This window comes from Apus apus, chromosome 5, assembly GCF_020740795.1.
Source record: "Apus apus isolate bApuApu2 chromosome 5, bApuApu2.pri.cur, whole genome shotgun sequence".
Lineage (NCBI taxonomy): Eukaryota > Metazoa > Chordata > Aves > Apodiformes > Apodidae > Apus > Apus apus.
In genome coordinates this window covers 32,853,094-32,875,459 of record NC_067286.1, presented here as the reverse complement: position 1 = coordinate 32,875,459, position 22,366 = coordinate 32,853,094, and the positions used below count along the sequence as shown (strand labels likewise).

Sequence of the window (22,366 nt, the reverse complement as noted above, 5' to 3'; positions counted from 1 at the left end):
TAGTTGATCATTAAAACACAAGATTTGACTAACCCAATAATATTTATTATTGCTGTTTTATTTGTTCTCAAGTTGTGAACTTGACAGCAGACACATTCCTTTGTCTGTTCATCCTACATATGACTGTCTTATAAACAACTTCAAAAATGCTTACTTTGTTTTAGCATACACATATATACTACATACAGTCTTGAAAGTTAATTTCCATAAAGGTAGTTCAGCTGAGCAGGAGGAATAACTGTCATCTTCTAGATACTTTGTTGAGGTGTGACTCTCTGAAGCAAACTTCCTTATTATTACTTTCAGCTCTTTAACAACAGTGATTTTCCCTACACTGAAATGAACTCATTTTATGACATTGTGATTCAATTATGATACTGTGTACCAAATCCCAAAAGCTTCATTTTTCTTCTTCAGCCCCAGGCTCAAGAAAGTCCACATGAACTCTTTTACTTCTTATGTTGCTTGTATTGAGTATATATGTACATTGCTGGTTTTGGCAAACATTATCCACTTCACACTTGGTGCAGTAACTTCTGTGGGTTTTTGGCTTTTTATCCTTTTGATCTCCCCTCAACCACTCTATTCTTGCATATAATTTTACATTAAGGTCACATCTTTTGCTCTAGGTTTCATTGTCTACCTTAAGTCATTTACTTACAATCATTACAGTCAAAACTAAGTCTCAAAGATAAACAATCTGAATTAGAATTTCTTCTAAATGAATGCTTTTACAATGAAGAAAATTGGCTAGGTATTTTTATTTAGATAATCTTTCTTCTAGCATGGAAGATGGTGAGAAACAAGATAAAGCAAAGGAAGTACAATGTGAGCAGCCAGAAGAAGTAAAAACAAATAAAAAGAAGAGAAGACATGGACAAAAAATTGAGAAGCCAGAGGCTGTTATGGCTAACTTCTTCAAAGCTTTGGAAATTTATCAAACAAAAATGCTTGTAAGTTTTTCTTAAATTCTTCTAGTCCTTGATTTTTTATTTATATAATACAGAACACGTTTGATGCTGAAGGGAGAAATGTCACCATAAAAGGAACGCTGGCATGAGTTTTCAAATGACTGGCTATATTCAGTCTTTAGAGATTTTTTTAATACTTCGTAGTTATATAAATAAAGTGTGTGTGTAATTTCTCCTACTTTGGTGTAACAGGATAGATTAACTTCTTGAGCTCCTTGTAAGTATTATGTATTTACTTTGTTAGAAACCTTGCTACCTACTTAAGTTATCATTATTAGCTACAGGCCACCCCCCCTCTAATTTTTTATATTTTATTTTTTACTTTCAGCATTACTTGGCAAGAAATTTTTATAACTTAAGATTTCTTGCTCTATTTGTTGCATTTGCCATCAACTTTATTCTTCTATTTTACAAGGTAAGATTTTGCATTGTTCTTTAAATGGTTTTTGGTTACTTAGAGAGTAATATTTAATAATGGTTATAAGTCTTGTTTAATAAAGCCATTATTACAGGCCCTTCCAAGATGAAATAAAGCATTTGGATATTACATAGTTAAAATAATATTTAAAATTTTGTAACTAAAATTTGGGATATTAAACTTACTCTGTCTTTATTTTACTCAGGCTGAATGATAGCAGATTATTTCTTTGTAAGAGATGTTGTGTTTTTAGGCATTCTTTTAATTTACTCATATAAATTTGTGATTACTGTTAATCTTGTAATGGGAAATTTGAAATCCAACTAAAATTATTCAAATGTCAAAACTTACATTTTTTTCTCTCATTTGTTTTAAAGATAGACTTCAGTTTGTCTGATTATTTTCAATGACCATATTTCTGATTTTTCAAAAAAACCCTACTGACTACGTTCAGTTTTGACTAGCTTATAGTTTATACATAATTTCAGAATCAGATTAAATCTTAATTTAACTAGATGAGCTGTTATATTTGATTTATACGTAATTTGTTCATAAATTGCTTTCTTGCCTTTCAGGCCAGGTGTTTGGTGTTTTGGGGGAAGTGCTTGCTTTATTTAATTTCTTTTTTTCATATTTTTTGATGAATTAAGTAATCTCTAATGAATAGCAAATGTATTTTTTTATCATAGAATCATTAAGGTTACAAGGGACCTTAAAGATCAGCAAATTCCAACCCTTCTGCCATGAGCAGGGAACATCAGGTTGGACAAAACCTCGTCCAGCCTGGCCATGAAAACCTCCAGGGATGGGGCATCAACAGCCTCCCTGGGCAACCCATTCCAGTTCCTCAGCACCCTTATAGTAAAGAATTTTTTCCTAATATCAAACCTAAATCTCCCCTCTCTCAGTTTAAAGCCATTAGCCCTTGTCCTATCACTATCTTCTCTGATGAAAAGCCCCTCCCCAGCCTTCCTCTAGGCACTTTTCTAGTACTGGAAGGCTGCTATAAGGTCTCCTTGGAGCCTTCTCTACGCTGAACAGCCCCAACTCCCTCAGGCTGTCTTCACAGCCTAGATGCTCCAGCCCTTTAATCATCTTGGTGGCCCTTCTCTGGACCCTCTCCAACAGGTCTATACCTTTCTTGTGCTGAGGGCCCCAGAACTGTACACAGTACTCCTGGTGGGGTCTGACCAGAGCAGAGTAGAGGGGCAGAATCACCTCCCTGGCCCTGCTGGCCACACTTGTTTTGATGCAGCCCAGGATGCAGTTGCTCTCTGGGCTCCATTGCACACTGGCAGCTCATGTCGAGCTTCTCATCAGCTACCACCCCCAAGTCCTTCTCCTCAGGGCTGTTCTCCAGCCAGTCTTCCCCCAGCCTGTGTTTGTGCCTGAGGTTGCACCAACCCAGGTGCAAGGAGAGTTTCACTCACCAGTTATGGTCATGAGCAAAACAGATTCAACTGCTTTGATTTTGTTACAGCACTGTTAAAGGAGAGATTTGTAAACTGTCATAAGCCTATACTTGCTTTTTCTAGATTCTCTTTTTAGTGATGTGAGACAAAATGGAGATTTTTGCTGTGGAAATCAAGGACGTTACTGTGTAGAGCTAATGCTCTGTCATCTTCCCATGAGCAGGCTTTGCAAAACATCATTTGTCAGTATAGTAAAGGAAAGGCTTTTAAGTTTATTTTGTGTTTTCATTGTGCTTGTATTTCTTTCAGGTGACAGAAGAGCCACTTGATGACGTAGAGGAAGACACTAATCTCTGGAACTCGTTTGATGAAGAGGAAGAGGAGGACAGCATGGTTTTTTTCGTTTTGGAAGAAAGTACAGGTTACATGGCACCTGCTCTCAGAGGACTGGCAGTTATTCATACTATCATCTCCTTTGTCTGTGTGATTGGATATTACTGCTTAAAGGCAAGTTCTGAATCTTATTACTAATCTATTTTTTATTAAAGAACATTAACTATGTCACAAAGTGGGTTTTGGAGGGAGTACCAGAATGCTTGTTTGTACCTCACTGTTTACAAATTCTCACTATTCAATACTGAGATGTTTTCCTCATATTCTCAGTCTGGCAGAGATGGAGTTAACTTTCTTCATAGCAGTGTGTGTGTTTTGCATTTGTGCTTAAACCAGTGTTGGTAACACACCCACCTTTTGGTTATTGCTGAACAGTGAGTGCTTGCACAGTGCTTTACCCACCCTGTGCACCCCCACTGAGTATGCTGGGAGGGGGCACAGCTGAGGGGATGAGGAGGGGCTGCACTTAACTTCCAAGGTGGCTGTTGCTCAGAGATTGGCTGGGCATTGGTCTGCTTTTGGAAGGTACTAGTATGATGTTTGGCATCATATAGTATTTTAAAGTATACTTAGTCCTGTAGGTAAATATAATGGTTTCTAAAAATATACAAACCATTACAAAGATGTCCACTGTCTTTTTCACAGGTCCCTCTTGTTGTATTCAAGCGAGAAAAGGAGGTAGCTAGAAAGCTGGAATTTGATGGACTATACATAACTGAACAGCCATCAGAAGATGATATTAAAGGACAATGGGATCGTCTGGTTATAAATACTCCGTATGTACAATTAAATGGTTATATGTACACTTTTTATAAATACTGCATCTCCATAGGCCAGTGGTCTTGAGCTTTTCCTGTCCACCTGACACATAGTTCATTTAAAGAAAAACATTTTTCACCTTATGTTCAATAATATAGTAGTAGATTTTAATGTGAAATTATTTAGTCTGCTTATAATGTATTTAGTATCTGCTTTAATACTATCATAACATGAACATTCCAAGGATTTGCAAGAATTGTGCAGCTTACTTCACAGGCTCTCCCAAAGACATTTCACATATTAGTCACTCTCGAGAAAGTTTCAAAAAGGTAACTTCCATCCTTTTCAGTGACTCAGTTTCACATTCATATTGTATAGCAGTATTCTCCTGCCTTTCTTCCCCACTTCTTGCTAAAAAAAACCACATTTATATGACAAGAGAAGTAAATCTAATGTAAAATAGCAATCCTAGAATTTTAGTAGGTCTGACAGGAATTACTGTCAGGCTGTATGCATTTGCAAATACTGTAATAGTCATACACTGATTCTAGGAGACTCACCTGCTGTTCTGTGAGTGAGTGATAAAAGTGTAGGCAAGAAAAAGAAAAATATCAGTAAGCTGCAGCAGTCTGTAGGAGTGACACAAAGAAATACAGCAAGTCAACTCTCATATCCTGAAACAATGACTTGTCTGCAGGCTATTTTTCAGAATTTACTCTTTCAAAACAGCTAGAATCATGTTCTGGTACCACTATACCTAGGCTGAGATTCCAGTCTTTCCCTAATAGTATCATAATTTAAGGGCAGCAACAGAAAGCTGGAGCAGAACAAAGTTATTTACAAGTCAATCACAAAGTAGTTGTAGCTAATATGTACAGGCATAAGTAAGCATTTAATAAAAAACAAGTAAGCAAAAAAAAAAAAAGTTAATTGGTAAACTGGAGAGCTTGCTTAATTTTCAACCTGCTTCTTTAACTATTGATAGCAAGCTATCTAGGCATGCAGTAAGTTTATCCTCAGAAAAACAAGCATGAATTAATGAGATATGTTGTCAGCTTATCCCAAGGGACATGCTGTACACCCTGTTCTCATCATGTTGCATTATCTACTGAAGTTGAACAAAAGATTATGGCTAATTTAAGCAGACTGATCCTTCTTTTTGATGTTAACTGACTGTCAAGGTTCAGTGCTGGTATTGTGCCATCAGGAGAACCACTGCTGGAGTGTACCCAGTGCTGTTTGTATACTGAAATGTGCTTTCTGTAAGCAGGGAAAAAAAAAGTAATTAAAAAGGCAAAGTATGTACCTTGATAAATACAGCACCATTAGATATTTATGGTAAAAGAGGTAGGAACAAGCTGGCTACATTAAAGACATACTTTGCTTGAAAGTCGGAGACATCAAGGTAAGAAATTCTATAAAGCATTGGACCAGAATACACTATCTGAGTCACTGGAACCATTTGCCTTTATATGGAGTAATTTCATTCAGAATTTACTTTTCAAAATGAAAAATAAAAAATTTAGCACTTAATAGTAATTGGAAAGTTTACCTCACATTCTGCAGCACAGTGTTCTGGAATTTCATTCTTCTGATGTTGTTAGTTTATTTTACCAATACTGTCTAAGTTTAAGCAGTTATTTTTCTTTTTTACCTTCCTGCATAGTTGCTCAACTCGATGTTACTTCCAGGAAAGGGGGAGAGAAAAACCATAAATTTTGTAGTGTTTCCTGCTAACTAGCCTTCCTTGATATATACAGTAAGACCATCAGAATGAGAAGTTCCTGTACACTGATATTCACAAGACTGTTCCAGCACAGTATTTTTTATTATCCATTTGAGGATCAGGGAAACATCACTGATAAGAGAGAACATAATTCTTTTTTCTTGCAGGTCAAAGCTGATGTATTTCCTCCTAACTGTTGTAAGACCTCCCCCTGAATAAAACTGGTTGTTTATTGAAGCATCATGGTTGCTTACTACTCTCAAAAAAGCAGGGAATTTTCAATAAAAGATTCCCTGACATCTCTTCAATATTTAAAATTTACTGCTTAATTTCTTTCACTTTTGTATACAAAAAAAGCTTTTCTTTTAATTACTGGTATGGGCATGACTGCTCAGAGCCACATAATGCAAAATGTTCTTTAGCTGACCTGTCTTGCAGCTTTAGAAGTAGAAATGGCTTTTACCTTGTCTTGTTCCAGGTTTTCCTATCCAGTGACAACAGTATGATACACCTGAGAACAAAATTGCCACTAACTCCTGTTTTTTGCCAAATGATATTTGCAATTTTTAAAGGTTTTTAAAAATATGTTTCAAATTTTAATTTTATGTTGGCAAACTGAACACTGGTTCCCATGTGTTAAGCCTCTATTTGAAATGTAATCCAGTGAACTTTAAAATTATTTATGCTACAAGACTCTTTATTTTCCTCTGAGAATCATTGTCTGTATTAATTTTATGGCTAGGAGCAATAACGTATTTATTTAGGAGATAAATGACATTACAGTGACTAACCTGCTATAATTTTTAGGCTCATTAGGTGCTATCTTTATGTAGCAAATCATATTTGTGGATGTGAAAAAGAAAGGGAAGGGGGGAAGAACATGATATTGCAGTGAACAGTGATTAATAACAACTGTTGTCCACAGCAAAAGAAATTGTTCTTAAAATTTGAAATGCAGTGTGTGAGTGAATGAAATTGTACCAGAATCCGCAGTGATAAGGAACACGATATTTTCTTGGTTTTGGTTGTTTGTTTCTTTCTTCTAACAAGCTAAATAACTTGAAATATCTTTGCCTTATTGATGTAGGTCCTTTCCTAACAATTACTGGGACAAATTTGTAAAACGGAAGGTAAGCTTTTTATATTTCTATTAGGTTGGTCATAGCAATAATCTACTATTGAGTTAATTCAGATATCTATGTGTAATACATTTCTGTACACATAAATAAACAGATAATTGAGAACTCCGATTTCTTTTATGGAACTCAGTGTTGTGGTAAAAGTCTTGGTGAACAGGCAGCTGCAGCGTAGGTAGGAGGAGGGAGGAAGACAGAAGGCTGTGGTTTCCGTCCTAGACTCAGGCATTCGAAATAACTTTGTGCTGTCGATCAGCGTGCAGGTCTAATTTACACTCACTGACATCTTTAGGATACAAAGCCCCCTCATCCCCCTAAAAAAAGAAAAACATGCCAGCTTAAATGATGGCAAATTACACATAAGCTTTCAGATAATATCCTTTAATGCTTCTAATGTTCTTTTTTATGCTCTCCCCACCTGGCCTTCTGGGAGTTCTGACTGTTCTAGTAGTGTTAATTGCAAAAGACTTGTTGTTTTTTTTTAATCTCTGACAATTACTGTAGGGTGAATGTCACCAAGGTCTTTCTCTGAGCAAAAGCTTCTCATCTTCTATATTTAGGTTATTAACAAGTACGGAGACTTATATGGAGCAGAGCGCATAGCAGAACTTTTGGGTTTGGACAAAAGTGCCCTTGATTTTAGTCCAGTAGAAGAGAGTGAACCAGAAGAGGCATCTCTTGTATCATGGTATGACTTCTGACCTCCATGTTCAAATTATGTATTGGCATAACTTCACCATCAAAGATAAAAAATGGATTTTATACTGAAACTATAGCAATGCTTTCCTTGGCATAGAAAATTCAAATGGAGAAGTCTTCCTAGTGTGGAAGTAAAATAGAAAAACTTTTTGTTTGTTCTAAAGCATACTTACTTTTGTGTTATAAAATCAAGAAAAAAAAAAATCACAGAGTTGATGCTGACTGATATAGACACATTTTTATTTTACACAATAATCAATCCAGCATTTAAAAGTTAATTCAGTGATACAAAGAGTTAGTTTATAAACCAAAGGACAGAAAATATATTTATAACAAATACCTAGATGCCAGGTATCTAGGAAAATGTCAGACTTTTCCCTGACTTAATCCATCAATGAAGATGAGAGTTTGAAAGTATCCAGGTCCTAAATGATTCAGGCTTCAGTTTGGTTTCCTCAATACTTAGAGCACACAAGGATTTCTAATGGCTAATAAAATATTCAGAATCTTGCAGAAGGCATTACCTTTTCTCTTGATAATTTTGGTAACATTTTACACTAAACACAACACCTCTTGAATTCAAGCAATTCAGGCTCCACATTTCACACTTCAAACACACTTGTAATATTTGTGAGTGTGGAATCAGACTGGAAAGTATCACTCATACTGAAATTGTTACTCCAGTTTCAATGGTTTAAAAACTGTATAGGTGCTCAGAGTTAATGAATACTCTCTGAAAAATGGAGCACCTACTACACACTAAAAATAAAGAGCTAATGTATACCACCACCTTCAGCAAACTAATGTGAGGTGGCAAACCTAGATGTTGTTACAGAATTCAATACTTAATTTTGACATTTATGCATTTAAAAACTTTATATTTCCCAGGCTAAGCTCCATTGATACAAAGTACCACATTTGGAAGCTTGGAGTTGTCTTCACTGATAATGTGAGTATACTCATTTAGAAGAATATGCTTTGATTTACTCTACACATGATTGTATGTTTCCCACCATCTGCTTGTATTTTAAACAAACATACACAAATAATACTGCATTACAGAGCCATTTAAAAATAGGGTTTTTTCCTGTCTTTTGTTGTGGCAAATTGCTTTTATTTATGCTTTCATTTATGTTAGAATTACATTTTTGATTCTGAAGGGAAATATTTACCTCCTCACCATGAGTAAGTCAACATTTCAGTACATACCTGGTACATTAATTTAACTCTGTATAAATCAATCTACAAACCAAAGGTGTCTCTTCTAAAACCAAGTACAGTCTACGGGAAGTTTTGTATTCTTGAATCTGTTTCATAGAATCATAGAATTATTTGGGTTAGAAGGTAGTTTAAAGATCATCTAGTTTTAACCCCCCTGCCATAGGGAGGGACACCTCACACTAGGCAAGCTTGCTCAAAGTTCCATCCAACCAGGCCTTGAACATTTCCAGGGAGGGGGCAGCCACAACTTCCCCAGGCAACCTGTGCCAGTATCTCACCACCCTCACAGTGAAGAATTTCTTCCCAATATCTAATCCACATCTTTCAGTTTGAAATTCTTATCCTTCGTTCTGTCACTACAAGCCCTTGTAAAAAGTCCCTCCCCAGCTTTCCTGTAGGCCCCTTCAGGTACTGAAAGGCCACTATGAGGTCTCCTTGGAGCTTCCTCTTCTTGAGACTGAACAACCCTAACTCTCTCAGCCTGTCTTCATAGGAGAGGTGCTCCAGCCCTTTGATCGTCTCCTCTGGACTAGGTCCAAGAGCTTCATGTCCTTGTGTTTGGGTCTCTAGAACTGGACACAGTACTCCAGGTGGGGTCTCACAAGAGCAGAGCAGAGGGGGAGAATCACGTCCCTTGACCTGCTGGTCACGCTGCTTTTTATGCAGGCCAGGACATGGTTGGCTTTCTGGGCTGCCAGCACATATTGCCAGCTCATATTGAGTTTCTCATCAACTAACACCCCAAGTCCTTTTCCTCAGGTCTGTTCTCATGTTTGACACGGTTGGTTAATCTTTTCTTTCATACCTTCTCCTTTGAAAGGACTACAAATATATTAAAATCCCTTTTTTTTTTTTTTGTGAATCTTCTTTTTGCATCCCCTTGAGCACTCCCAAACAAACAAGAAGGCAAGGGTGAATCTAGTCAAGATGTATACATTCATTGTGCACTAAAAGCTCATTGAGCCATTGTTCTTCAATAACAGCTTTCAAGTCAAAGTGGCTTCTGGTTCAATGCTTATTAAAAGAATAAGCTGTATTAGGTGTCTTAGGCTTTCTGGGTGCCCTGATTGATTTGGTCTGAGGTCAAGTGTCTCAAGATTAATACAATGCATTTTCTCTCCTCCAGAATTACTACTAAAATTTAGTGTATAACAAGCTCCCCAACCAAAAAAGTTTTATGGCAAGGGATTTTGATGTTAATACCATATATACTGGAAACTGCATTCAATATGTAAAGACAGAGGTCTCATTAGCATAACCAAGCAATAAACACTCGTTAAACCAACAGAGTAAGACAGCATTTTCAAATATGTGAGATGTTACATTCAGACTGATTCAAGTCCAATAATGATAATATTACTTCATTTCGCAACTTGAGTGACTAAAAGAAAGCTATATTCTGGATCCAGTAATGCACCTTAGCACCTGCTAACATTCTGCCATTTTTCACTGTCTCTGCAGTCATTTTTATACTTAGCTTGGTACACGACTATGTCTATCCTTGGGCACTACAACAACTTCTTCTTTGCTGCTCATCTGCTGGATATTGCTATGGGTTTCAAGACACTGCGAACCATTTTGTCTTCAGTAACTCACAATGGCAAACAGGTTAGTACTACATGCAAAGGACTGAAAATGAATGGATTTTGTAACAGTGGTGGTACCTGGGAAATATTGGAGAACACTCCATTACGAAAATGATTGGATTAAATAGATCCCATTGTGTCTTCTGCAGTGCATTTAAAACATGTTAAATCCTATGAAACTATAATAATCTACACCCACAGAGTGCTGATAACATTCTGCACTGTGGAATATATGTCACTTGATCATGCAAAAAATCACATTAATAAAATCTACTTCCAAAACTAATTTTTGAAACTTATACAGGGAATTATTCTCTGATCTCTAAAGGCTCTGTGTTCCTAGCTAGCATACCAAAAAACCCAAGCTTTTCACTAACACACTTCTTAACTGACATTTAAGAAATCTAGCAAAAATTCCCCAAAATTTCATTTCAAACATACACATTCCATTCCTTCTCAAATGCAATAATATAAATTCTAAACCCTGTTAGACTTGTCAAAACATTTTACACCTCATAATGTTTTGGAAGAGGCATAAGAATAATTCTTTCTTTCAGTAGAAATTGACCAATGTAAGTTTCTTCCCTGATCAGGAAAGGAAGTTTCTAAAATAGTACATGTGAGCATGTTTTCAGTATCATTGCACAAACAAATGTAATTCCTCTGTTTGTCTCCTTCATTTTCCTCCAGGATGACCAAAGTCATATTACTTTTAATTTGATGATTGATATATTTTCTTTTCTGTTCTTTTTTTCTAAATCAAATACTCAAAACTGAGTATAATTGACCAGGCTGTTTCAAGACTGCAGCTTTTAGTGTATATTCTTAACAAGCAAAGATTAGTTTTTCTAATCCTGTTGCTTTTCTTGCTAGTAGATATGAGCACTGAAAGCTGCAGATTTTTCAGCTGAAATGTTCACTTTAGAAGTCTGCTTACATATCTGAAGGAAATAGTAAACTGATCATCAGCTCGTTGTTCAATACTCTTACATTTATTTTAAAATAGTACTACGAATTGTTGCAATTTTTTCAATATGTAGCCTTCAGTAACTCCTCTCCAGTGCTGCATCTTTGAATGCCAACTCCAACAAAGAATATAACCTATTCTCTTAAACTGCTAAATTTTTTAACTAAGGATTTTTTTTTTTTTTTTGCTTAAAGCAGGACCTGAAAATTTGTTACTCTTTGATTATCTAAAAGATTGTCTATTCATTTTATTGATGGCTTTGCTAACCAGCTTAGGAACAGAAAGTAGACTATGAAAAGGCATAGTAAGTTGCAGCTGAAATTATCTGTCAAATTAACTACAACGATTTATTCTTCATCATTCAATTTTCATTGTATATGCAGTTTTTCAAGTTACTAGAATTTAACTTTTAAATTAAATAGTGGAAACATTGCTTCAGTGATATATAGCTTAGAAAGATGGAAACAACTTCTTTCTTTAAACAATTTTTCCCTTTGATTTTCACGTGAGAGCAGGTAGAGTTGCACTTCTATGCTGATCCAAGCAATAGGGAGACCTCAAAACTATCTTCACTGCTTATCTTCACTTTCCTTTTTGGGAAAGCTACAATGTGATACATTTCCAACACTTAAGGCAACACAGCTAGGATATCTCTTCTGACAGAATGAAACTGAAACCTATTTTCATGTCATGTTTCCATACACAGCTTGTCCTTACTGTAGGACTCCTTGCTGTAGTAGTGTATCTTTACACTGTTGTGGCATTCAATTTCTTCCGCAAGTTCTACAACAAAAGTGAAGATGAAGATGAACCAGACATGAAATGTGATGACATGATGACGGTAACTGAAATATCACTAGCATGCTTCAAATTTTATCCTGAATTTTCAAATGGATACTTAAGATAAAATTATAAGCAAGGAGGGATGTTTTTGTTGCTAAATTAATGGGGGTCTTCTGCTTGCTATACATCATTTTGAAAAAGTAAATGGTCTTGAAATTCCCTCCACATTCTCTAGTGGTCTAAACTCAATAGTAGATAGATGACACTCACCAGTAAAGGAAGACATATTCTGGATTTTTCTCCCCTAAATACTGTGGTATGTCATTTGCTGCAACTCTTTCACAAATAAGGGTGGAAAACCATTAAAGTATACAGAAGAAATTTCATTACAAACTGGTCAGGCTTGCAAAAAGAAGCCGTATTGTTGCAGCACAAATGAACCAAATTTGTTCCCAATGTTTGCAAGTATGCAAGGTCTTCCTCTCTTTATTTAAATTATACGAAGCATATGATGTTATAAGCACTAGTTATAAAAGGCTGCTCCAAACTGCTTACAAGTAGTAATTTAGCCCATAAAGTAAGAAGTCAAGGAGTTGAGAAGGGGGAAATTAAAACTTATTATGGGTGATAATCTAATGCTACTAATTTCATTTCTGATTTCCACCTGGTGCTACAGAATGTAATTTATGTCATATTAAAAGATACTCTACAGACACACATTATGGTTTTCTTACTGTATACAGAAAACTGCCAAAATCCAGGTATTAAAAATGTAATTTCTGAGATAATAATAATTTACAATATACTAAACCTACATCTAGTATTGCAAAAAATTACCCAGAAACCACCTATGCACAGCTAGATTTACCTGTTGTGGATATGCCACTATTTATTTTATGGCAATATTTGCCAACATTTCTAAACTCTATTAAGTACTTTAAAATATGTCCTCTGCTTACTCAGAGCAAGCTAGAACCTTAGTAATTAATACCAGGGGTAAATTATAGTTGAATACAGTTACAAATACAGGAAAATTTGGCCCCCAAATGGTCTTTGTAAGTAACATCTAGGGAGTGAGGAGAAGGTAACAGCTGAGGCTAATTCCCTCTCTTAATAAGTGTTCTTGAAGATGTAATCACATCAGTTAGGACAATAACAGAATTTTGGTGCAGCATGTGTGATACATGGGTAATGATACTGTGTTCTTTGTTACTATAACTTGTGAAGAGACTTAGCACACCAGAATCATAAAAAAAAAAAACCACAACCAAACAAAAAACCCAAACAGAATTACTCATGGTGAATATGTCAAATTTTCCTCTCTTTTAGTGTTACCTGTTCCACATGTATGTGGGTGTAAGAGCTGGTGGTGGCATTGGAGACGAAATTGAGGATCCAGCTGGAGACCCTTATGAAATGTATCGAATTGTCTTTGACATTACATTTTTCTTCTTTGTCATTGTTATCCTACTGGCCATTATTCAAGGTACTTCACTTACCTCAGTACAGACTGTTAGAATTTTATTTACTTAAGTTCTGCAATGTATTTAAACAATATTAGTGTTTGAGAAAAATTTAGCAGTATTGCTATGCAGACTTCTGAGCAGACAAAATAATTAATTCTGAAAGTATTAATTTTCTGCTTATTTAATAGACAATGCATTGTCCCGAGCACTACACAAAGACAAGACATAAGAAACATAACTTACCTGGCTTACAGTGTTTATGAACACTTGACAACCATCCAGCAATGAAGCAGCTTGTGCAGGACCACTGTTCCTCCTATAATAACCATTTAACCTCAAAGAGCCTTACTGTAGACACTCTTTACCCCTTGTCTGGAACCACCACAGCTGGCCAGGGAATGGAGACTTTCCACTTGAAAAGGGGAAATGACATGGAGAATGTCATAATGGCCACACACCCAATTTCTCCTTTCTTTAGACAATGATTTGAAGTTTTAATGGTTTTGCCATTGTGGTTTACAGAGAATGAGACCTCTCTTCAATGACTGTCACAACACTTGTATAAATTGAACTAAGGCTGTTGGGAAAAACACCATTTTAGGACAATCTGGTAGCAAAGAAAAATAAATCTACACTGAGAAAAAGTTATAAATATTGCAGTCCCCAAAATGATCCAAGTCTATAATCAATGTGGTGAAAGTGGAGGAATAATGCTTCAAATGTGAAGCAGTATCACAAGCTGGCTAGGGGGCCTATGCAAGGAGAGTTGTCTGTGCAACAAATCTTGGATACAAGAGTTCCATAAGAAGGACAATGAAAATTAAATTATGGGAACAAAAGAGCTGAGATTATGGAAGCTTAAACTGACCAAAATAAAAGTACAGAAAAGCCTTTCCAGTCTCAAGATTGTACTTCTATGTAACAGAAACTCTTACTGCCAGGAGTAGAGTGCAAACTAATGTTAGATATGAAAAAAACTGATACAGATTGTTAACTTGAATTGTTCAACCTACACATAAGTAGGCTAAACTCCAAAAACTGTGGAGGATGTCTGAGACACTACTTGAGATATGAATATTGCTAAATACTGAAGTGTAGCTACTTTTCCTTTTGAAATAGGTCTGATTATCGATGCCTTTGGTGAATTAAGAGACCAGCAAGAACAAGTGAGAGAAGATATGGAGGTATGAGTAAGCACACTGTATTTTTCATTACTCTTATTCATCTAGATTGTTACCAGCTAAAATTGTCTTTGGGTTAAAATGAATTTGTAACCACAACTTGTGTTTCCAGACCAAATGTTTTATTTGTGGAATTGGCAATGACTATTTTGACACAACCCCACATGGCTTTGAAACACATACTTTGCAAGAACACAACTTGGCAAACTATCTGTAAGTATATTTTACTACTGGAATTATGATAAAGAGACCTTTCTGCTCCAGAGTAATTTAGGTGCACACCTTGCTGAGAATTCTAAGACAGAATTCTGTAGAACTGAGGAAAATCTCCATTCCTTTCTGGTCCTCCCTTTTCTATTCCAAACTGGTGGTTACCTTTAGTGCTCACCATACACTACCTCAGTGGAATGACACCTGAAGGTACACCAACTCCTTAGTCCTATGGAAGGAAACCCAGATATGTGGAATGGTAAGGAACAACAGTTTAATAAGTTGGTTTAGTTTGGAAGTTTTGACTGGGGGTTGGTAATGTTGATGGGCCCATTTAAAATTAGTCTCAATTTAACAAAAAGAAAATCCAAACCCAAACATCAAAACAAACAAACAAACACACAAAAGTATTTCTGGAAGATTCCTGAAAGATAAAATACAAAGAAATAGTGTAAAAGTCTGATCCTACAGTTGTTTAGTGACAGTGCAGCTTTCCAAAACCTTGAAGCAATCAGGAGTTGTATGTGTTCAGACTATTGCCTAAACTCCCACAGCAGTGATCTACTTTCATTAGTAGAATTAGCTTCATTTGCAAATACAGAGCAGCCCATAAAGCATATTTTAAAAGCTAGTTTTGTGGCTAACCAAGACATGTGTTACCTATAAACAGACCACTGTTAGTACTCTACTGCCTCCCTAATTAGTTCAAGCTCCCTGCAGCTGAGTGAGCATAGGTATCTGAAATAGGCTCAGCTTATGAGCTGTATGGCATGTGTGTTTGGAAATCTTGGTGTAGCTGAGCATGTGCCACAGTTCTAACTTCTTGCATAGTAGCCATAGTGACTTCTTGCAAGGCAAGATGTTGGACCGTATGTATATAGGAGTTGGCATATGCCTAATTCAGGTATTGCTCTTAGCACTGAACCATGTTTTTCCACTTCTACAGATTTCACATCAGTTAGCATTCCACAGGAGAAGTGCTGAAGGATAGAATTTTCTCCTTTAACATAAGCACTTTAGATGTCTAGCAATATTACTGCTGGTTGGAATAATCTCCTTCACATACCCCAGTCTAGGAGAGGTTAGGCACAGATGTTATGTTGTCTACATTAATACCCATTCATGCATTTGTTTCAGGTTCTTTTTAATGTATCTCATTAACAAGGATGAAACGGAGCACACTGGCCAGGTGAGTAGGAAATAAAATATTTTTTTTTCTTAATATTATCTCCCAATGTTATCTTCTCCAGCCTTGTAGCTCTGTATCACCAGGTGGGACTCATGAACCACCAAGGAGCAAAGATAATGCCCCACTCCACAAGAGTGTTCTGAGACAGAAAGAAAAGGAAGGGTTATAAAAAGGAGGGAGGGGGTGCACTGCAGCAGTGTGCTATTCTGCCCAGCACTGAACTCTGTCAGAAGTTAGGTACTAGTGTCATCTCTGAAGTGAAAACCTGATATTTGCCAGTTGCAGTTTATTCCCAAAAGATTAAGAAGCCTAAGCTACTATATTTGTAGCTTAAATCCATATATTTATGTGTATGTAGATATGAATGTCTGTATGTATGTTTAGTGTTGTTAAGCCCTAAATTTAAGTAAGAAAATAAATAGGATTTAATTATATCTTATCTCACATAAGCAGCTAAATGCAACAAAAGTACCTTACATTTAAATATTTTTTCAAGCAAACTAAAGCACATTTTATATATAGAAATTGTGTACAGGTTTGGTCTGGTATAAGTAGACATCAATTTACATTTACACGGTTTTTCTAATAGAGCTTAGATTTCAGTAGTACTGAACAGAGAAAAGTACAGAACAATACTTTCACAGAATGTTCTTAAGTTACAATCTTTGAGTTTCAATGTCTTCACAGTTCTACTCCACAGTAATAGGCACAGTACCTGGTTATAGTTACAAGTTTATCTAGAGCACTAACTGCAAGCTGTATGTTAAAATACATACTCCTTTTCATTTTCAGGAGTCATTTGTGTGGAAGATGTACCAAGAAAGATGCTGGGATTTTTTCCCAGCAGGGGACTGCTTCCGGAAACAGTATGAGGATCAACTTGGCTAATATCACAAAGGAGATTATTTATTCATGAACTGTTAAGATTCAATATACAAAAAAAACCCTTATTTTCTTTTCATGGTGTAATTTCACGGCTTGTATTTGCTTTCAATGTCTTTAATCTTCAAGACATATATAAAATTTGACACTATTTCATAGGCTTTTTGTACCTACCACATATGAAACAGGTCTTTTGTTAGAATTTTAATTTTTTAAAAAATTGCCAGATTAATTTAAGCCTTCCAGTTCAAACATGGTCTGATATTATAACAACTTTTTAAACATATCATTAACCTAGTGTTTGGCAGCACAGTTGAAAGGGCTAAAAGGTGTCTTAATTGCACAACATTTGACATTTAAGAACTTGAAGATCAGAGGCCATGCCTCCGAAAAAATATTTTAACTAAATGCTGTCCAGTTTTTCCCCCAGTAGTTGCTAGTGAATGTATTAAGATACAGCTTGAAAAGCTTTAAGCAGTTAAAAAGAAAACATTTTCAAACACTTCGTTGACCTTGAAACATTAAGTGCCTTAAAATCTCTGTAGTCATAGCTATGCAAACTTTTTATTTGTTAGTGTTCTAGACGAACAGATCCATTAACTGTATTGCTTTTCTGTCTTTCTGTATCAAATTGCACTTGAAGTTTGTTTATACACTACCTTCAATAACAGCTTATTAGATGCTGCTGTTAAAAGACATACACTGTATCAAAATGAATACAATTTAACTCTTAGGCCAAAATAAAACAACAAACGCTCTTTGGTCACTGGCAAGTAGAAGCTGCTAGGATTACGCATTTTTTTCTTCTAATAAAAAGTGCCCACTGCAATAAAGTATTATAAACCAAATATTACCGTTGCTGTCTTCTCTCTCTTATTTTCCTACAACATGGAGATGTGGCATAAGGATGGTGATTAAAAACACAGGAATTCATTATTCATTCATAACTTTATTTTAAGGACTACATAGAGCAAGTACAAGCTGAAAGAACCAGTCTCTTAGTGTGTTGTAGACTGCATCTTTAGCAAAGAAAATCCTAATTTCAACAGAAATTCTGGACAGTTCCAAGAATATTAGTCTTAGACAATTTTCAATCCCATCTAAATGAATTTTGGTTGCACAGAATTTTAAGTGCCAGTGGAGAAAACCAGGCTTTTGGCATATTGAATGAAGTGAAACAAATGAAGGAAATAACAAGGAGATAAAGAAAACTCCAACTTTCCGCTTAATGTTTGCTATATTCAATTATTCACACAAGAAAATCTGAGCTTCAGGAAATCATGCTGTCCAGCCAGTCTTCAAGCTCTTCCTCAGTAACATTTTTAGATGTACTTTGCTGTTGTTGTGATGCTGCAGTATTCTCTTCAGGAATATCTAGTTTTAAAACATCTAGAAAAGTGAAAAGAACAGACTTGAAAATCTGGAAGTAATCCTGTACCAGCAATTTGTCCTGGATAATTTTACGTTTTAATGTGCAAACACCTCTGTTTAAACACAATCTCTTTCTTGAAGAACAGAAAGCATATTCCAAAAACAGTAGCAACAATTAAAAAAAAAAACATTTAAAAATGAGGCAACTTAATAAGATCAACCAAAGCACTATGGCTGCCATCTCATTCAAGGGGGGCAGGGCCTGCCCTGCAGCAGGCAGATTCTAAGTGTTCCCTGACTGAGATCCATTGGCAGTCCTGCCCAGTGCAGTTTGCTGTAGGAGAGGAGCAGGAGTCTACAGCAGCAGATCACCCTGCATGATGATTACAGCACGATATGATTCCATATTCTAATGGAATTGTGTTCTAAAAGGAAGTAACACCCCTTGCTTTGGAGTGGAAAGCGTGACATACCACTGGAATGAAAGAGCATTGCAAGACTGTCTTCAGTGACGAGGCCTTGCTGTAGTGCTTGTGGTGGCATCTTACATGTTCAACAATCTTTGACCTAATTTTTAACATAGCAAGAATATCATACACACAAAAATCAGAGATGCTAAAAATTCTTTTACGTCATTGTGGACTGCAGAGCAGTAGTAAACCATCTCCATGAAAACTAACAATAAAACAGTATAACTTCCAGGAATGCAACCAAGAGGAAGAGTTTGCTGATTTTTTCAAAATATGAAAAATTTTGTATATGGTTTGTTTCCATACTAAACTTAATTTTGTAAAATCACTGCTAATAAAGTTTGAAAAAAGCATTTATAATGAGCCATTGGAAACAGCTGACAGTTCTTCTTTGTACTAGTAGCACGGTGAACTATGGGCTGATAATGTTACCTAAAAACTTTAAATTTCCTTCCTCTCACTAAAATTCTCTAACAATAGGGTCTGGGTTTTTTTAAAGTTTTGCTGAATCATAAGGCCAATGCTGTTTTGCAGGAGAACTACTCTTAATGCTTAAACTGAACTGACAATGGTGCAACTTCAGTTCAGTGGGAAGTTAAAATTGAAAAGGAACAAACAGGTCAGAATATAGCCCCAGATAAATGAAATGTGCTATGACAAAGATGATGACAGCAGTACTGTTGGCTGAGTAATCTAGAATTCAAAAACATCACCAAAACAGAGAGCAATGGAAATTAAGTAAGGGCATGCTGGAGAGAAGAGAAACCTTACCATTTTCCTTACAATCCATTTTCAAATCTTTCTCAGTTGCTGTGTTGTGGGATAATGCATCTGACACTGGTCTGTTTTCTGTATCAATGGGAGCATCTAGATTTAGGAGAATATCTAATTCTTCATCCAAATGGTCAGTCTCTTGCTTTGATAGTGGATGAGCTCTCTGAAATGGTTCTGCTGCACTTGCCCTAGGACCATTTTTATGTCCAGGCTCTGATGGAGCAACAGAATCACCAACGGGATGGGAGACGAGCACTGTTTCACTTCGAGACTGTCGGAACAGAAGGTCTCTCTTCTTGCCATCTTCAATAAATTTAGATTTCATCTGTGGGAGCTCTACAGGTGTTGACGCCTAAGAGTACAAGAAGGGACTTGAGGCTTTTTAATGATTAACTCCATTTTTACTGTTCTGTCTAATTTGGATTGTAATTCATGCATCCTACATTTGATCACGCAAGAAGGTACAATGAATTTCAGCAGAGTAGAATTCAGAAGTAAACATAAAGTTATCTTGACAGTACTTTTACAGCAGCAACGACAAAATAGAAACTCTTATCCTTCATTAGTATGAGGTTGCATGCTAAATCAGCAAGTTCCACTGTTTCACAAATACCTCCTGGACAGTGACTTTTCTTTAATTCTTCTGTAATGAAATCCCATCAATACTCTGAATTTTGGAATGAAGTCAGAATTTTGCTAGAAACATTATCCCGTGCTAGACTTTCCTTCCAAAATCACAGTCTTCAAAGCAAGACCATACATAAAGGTCACTGAAAATAATTTAGCAAAAGTTATATAGCGTATAGCTATATCGTTAGAAAAATTAAATGAAATTAAAAAACATTATCAAATAGTGAAACAAAAAATGGTGACTCATTATTTAACCATGGAATGCAGATTCTGCTTTTAGCAGGATGCCATGGCATTAAAAAAGACTGCAGCACATATGATGACCCCAGTACCAGTCAGAATGACAAGACAAAGATTAAATGTTACAACACACACTTTATAACCCTGATAAAAGTTTAAGACTGTAACTAGAACTCTTAAGAAGAAATTTGTATTTGAAATTAACATTCATTTGCAGATTCCCTTCTACATCATATCTGCAGACACTTCTGAGCTCCCTTAAGGAAAAGCATATTTGTGTCAGTCACAGAAGTACTTCATGCAATTCCAACGAGACTAAAATTTCTTCTGTAAGGGTCATGTTTCTTTTTCCTTGCTTGAGCAGATGCAATTTTTTAAAGAATTTAAGTCTATTCCTTTTTCACAGCCTGAAGAAACATTTTTCACTAATATTATGTTGTTTGGGGCTTTTTTAACTAGAGCATAAATGACATTTTCCTGACCTGTCTGACTGACAGTTCTACCTGCTCTAAAACAGATGTAAGTTTTATTTACGGAATAAACATGTATGTTGATATTACCTCTGTATAAGAGTGAATTCCAAAATAATTACCATGAAATAGTGTGAAAGAACTTTGAAAATGTTGGTGCAAGTTTTTAACAGCTGCTAACAAGAGAAGCAAATACAAAAACAGTGCAATCATTCCATGTCAAACACGCTGATACCTGCCTTCAAGTCTAACATGCTGCACGTCAGAGCCATTTGTTTTAAGCCAACAAAGCATTAGAAGTGCTGATAGAGGGATATCCTGCATAACACGCCATTTGACATGCCAGTCTCAAGAAATGTATTTACTTACAAAATACATTCTACTTATGTTTGAAGACCAAGTTCAAAGTAATCATTCTTGCATAGATTGTTTCACTAAAAATATTTGCATTTTCTTGTGAAAATTCAAAGCATTACCTGCACAAGTTCAGCAGCTACATTCAGCCGCAGGTGCAGAGGCAATTCCTGAAGGGCCTGGACCAAAGACTGGCAGTCAACAGAAAGTGCAGATAACTGAAAGACAATTCAACACACAGTACAACTGTGTTAAAAAAGAAATAAATAATTAACTAATATTGACTTTTATCTATTACAATCCCCTGTTCCAAATGTGAGAACAACCTAAGGAATACAGGAATTCATAGTTTTAAATTACACATATATGAAGTGGTTTGGCTGAATTACCATATAAACACCCACAATGCAGATAATAAATTAAAGGTTTCAAAACAAGGTATAAATTGCATGCTCCTGTGGCAATGCCTTGAAAATCCGAAGTAGGAAATAGTTCTGTGAATTGACAATGTCATAAGAGGTTTTTCAATTCCATAACCTTTTAAAACCGTGAAGCTTTCTATGCAGTGGGAATCGACAATCTTTAAGGAGTTGCTACTATTTTCCAAGCAATCAAACCATGCAGCTTCTGTGTATCTCTACTGTTTTTAGTGCCTAAACAACACAGCCCTTTTTCTACTTCCTCATATTTTAAAATGTTGCTTCTAAGCTTAAAAAAGCAACAAACTATGGTTACATACACTTTAAATATTATATTCTAAAATTATCGAGGCCAGGTTGGATGGGGCTTTGAGGAACCTGGTCTAATGGGAGGTGTCTCTGCCCATGGCAGTGGGGTTGGAACTAGATGATCTTCAAGGCCCCCTCCAACCCAAAACATTCTATGATTCAAGATATTAAAGAAAGATATTCTACTGCTGCTTAGTTCATTAAAAGGCAAAAAAGTCACTTTTTAATGTGATGGTTAATGACATTTCCTTTTCTCTTGGGCTTTTTTTTTTTCTCTCTGTAAACTATTAAAGAAAAATACACAAAATGGACCAGCAAAATTTGATGTTT

General features: G+C 35.9%; 2 protein-coding genes across 13 annotated transcripts in view; one reads left to right on the top strand and one right to left on the bottom strand.

Moving 5' to 3' along the window:
• The window catches only part of RYR3 (ryanodine receptor 3), a 210,986-nt gene extending 193,139 nt beyond the window's left edge, over nucleotides 1-17,847 (top strand). For 9 of the 10 annotated variants that reach the window (XM_051621636.1, XM_051621634.1, XM_051621643.1 and 6 more), the window contains 14 exons: nucleotides 785-953; nucleotides 1,300-1,386; nucleotides 3,111-3,308; nucleotides 3,840-3,970; nucleotides 6,767-6,809; nucleotides 7,376-7,503; nucleotides 8,403-8,463; nucleotides 10,197-10,343; nucleotides 11,995-12,129; nucleotides 13,401-13,557; nucleotides 14,657-14,721; nucleotides 14,831-14,931; nucleotides 16,066-16,117; nucleotides 16,910-17,065. In XM_051621636.1, coding sequence (XP_051477596.1) covers nucleotides 785-953; nucleotides 1,300-1,386; nucleotides 3,111-3,308; nucleotides 3,840-3,970; nucleotides 6,767-6,809; nucleotides 7,376-7,503; nucleotides 8,403-8,463; nucleotides 10,197-10,343; nucleotides 11,995-12,129; nucleotides 13,401-13,557; nucleotides 14,657-14,721; nucleotides 14,831-14,931; nucleotides 16,066-16,117; nucleotides 16,910-17,005 — 1,570 coding nt within the window. In that variant the 3' untranslated portion in view covers nucleotides 17,006-17,065. Of the gene's footprint in view, nucleotides 1-784; nucleotides 954-1,299; nucleotides 1,387-3,110; nucleotides 3,309-3,839; nucleotides 3,971-6,766; nucleotides 6,810-7,375; nucleotides 7,504-8,402; nucleotides 8,464-10,196; nucleotides 10,344-11,994; nucleotides 12,130-13,400; nucleotides 13,558-14,656; nucleotides 14,722-14,830; nucleotides 14,932-16,065; nucleotides 16,118-16,909 lie in introns of all 10 variants that reach the window. The other variant, XM_051621641.1, reaches the window with a different exon arrangement.
• Nucleotides 17,848-17,928: 81 nt separating this feature from the next.
• Nucleotides 17,929-22,366, bottom strand: part of AVEN (apoptosis and caspase activation inhibitor) — a 91,047-nt gene continuing 86,609 nt past the window's right edge. For all 3 annotated transcript variants that reach the window (XM_051621646.1, XM_051621647.1, XM_051621648.1), the window contains 3 exons: nucleotides 21,431-21,526; nucleotides 19,612-19,966; nucleotides 17,929-18,388 (listed from right to left, as the gene is read on the bottom strand). In XM_051621646.1, the coding sequence (XP_051477606.1) occupies nucleotides 18,270-18,388; nucleotides 19,612-19,966; nucleotides 21,431-21,526 (570 nt within the window). In that variant the 3' untranslated portion in view covers nucleotides 17,929-18,269. The remainder of the gene's footprint in view (nucleotides 18,389-19,611; nucleotides 19,967-21,430; nucleotides 21,527-22,366) is intronic.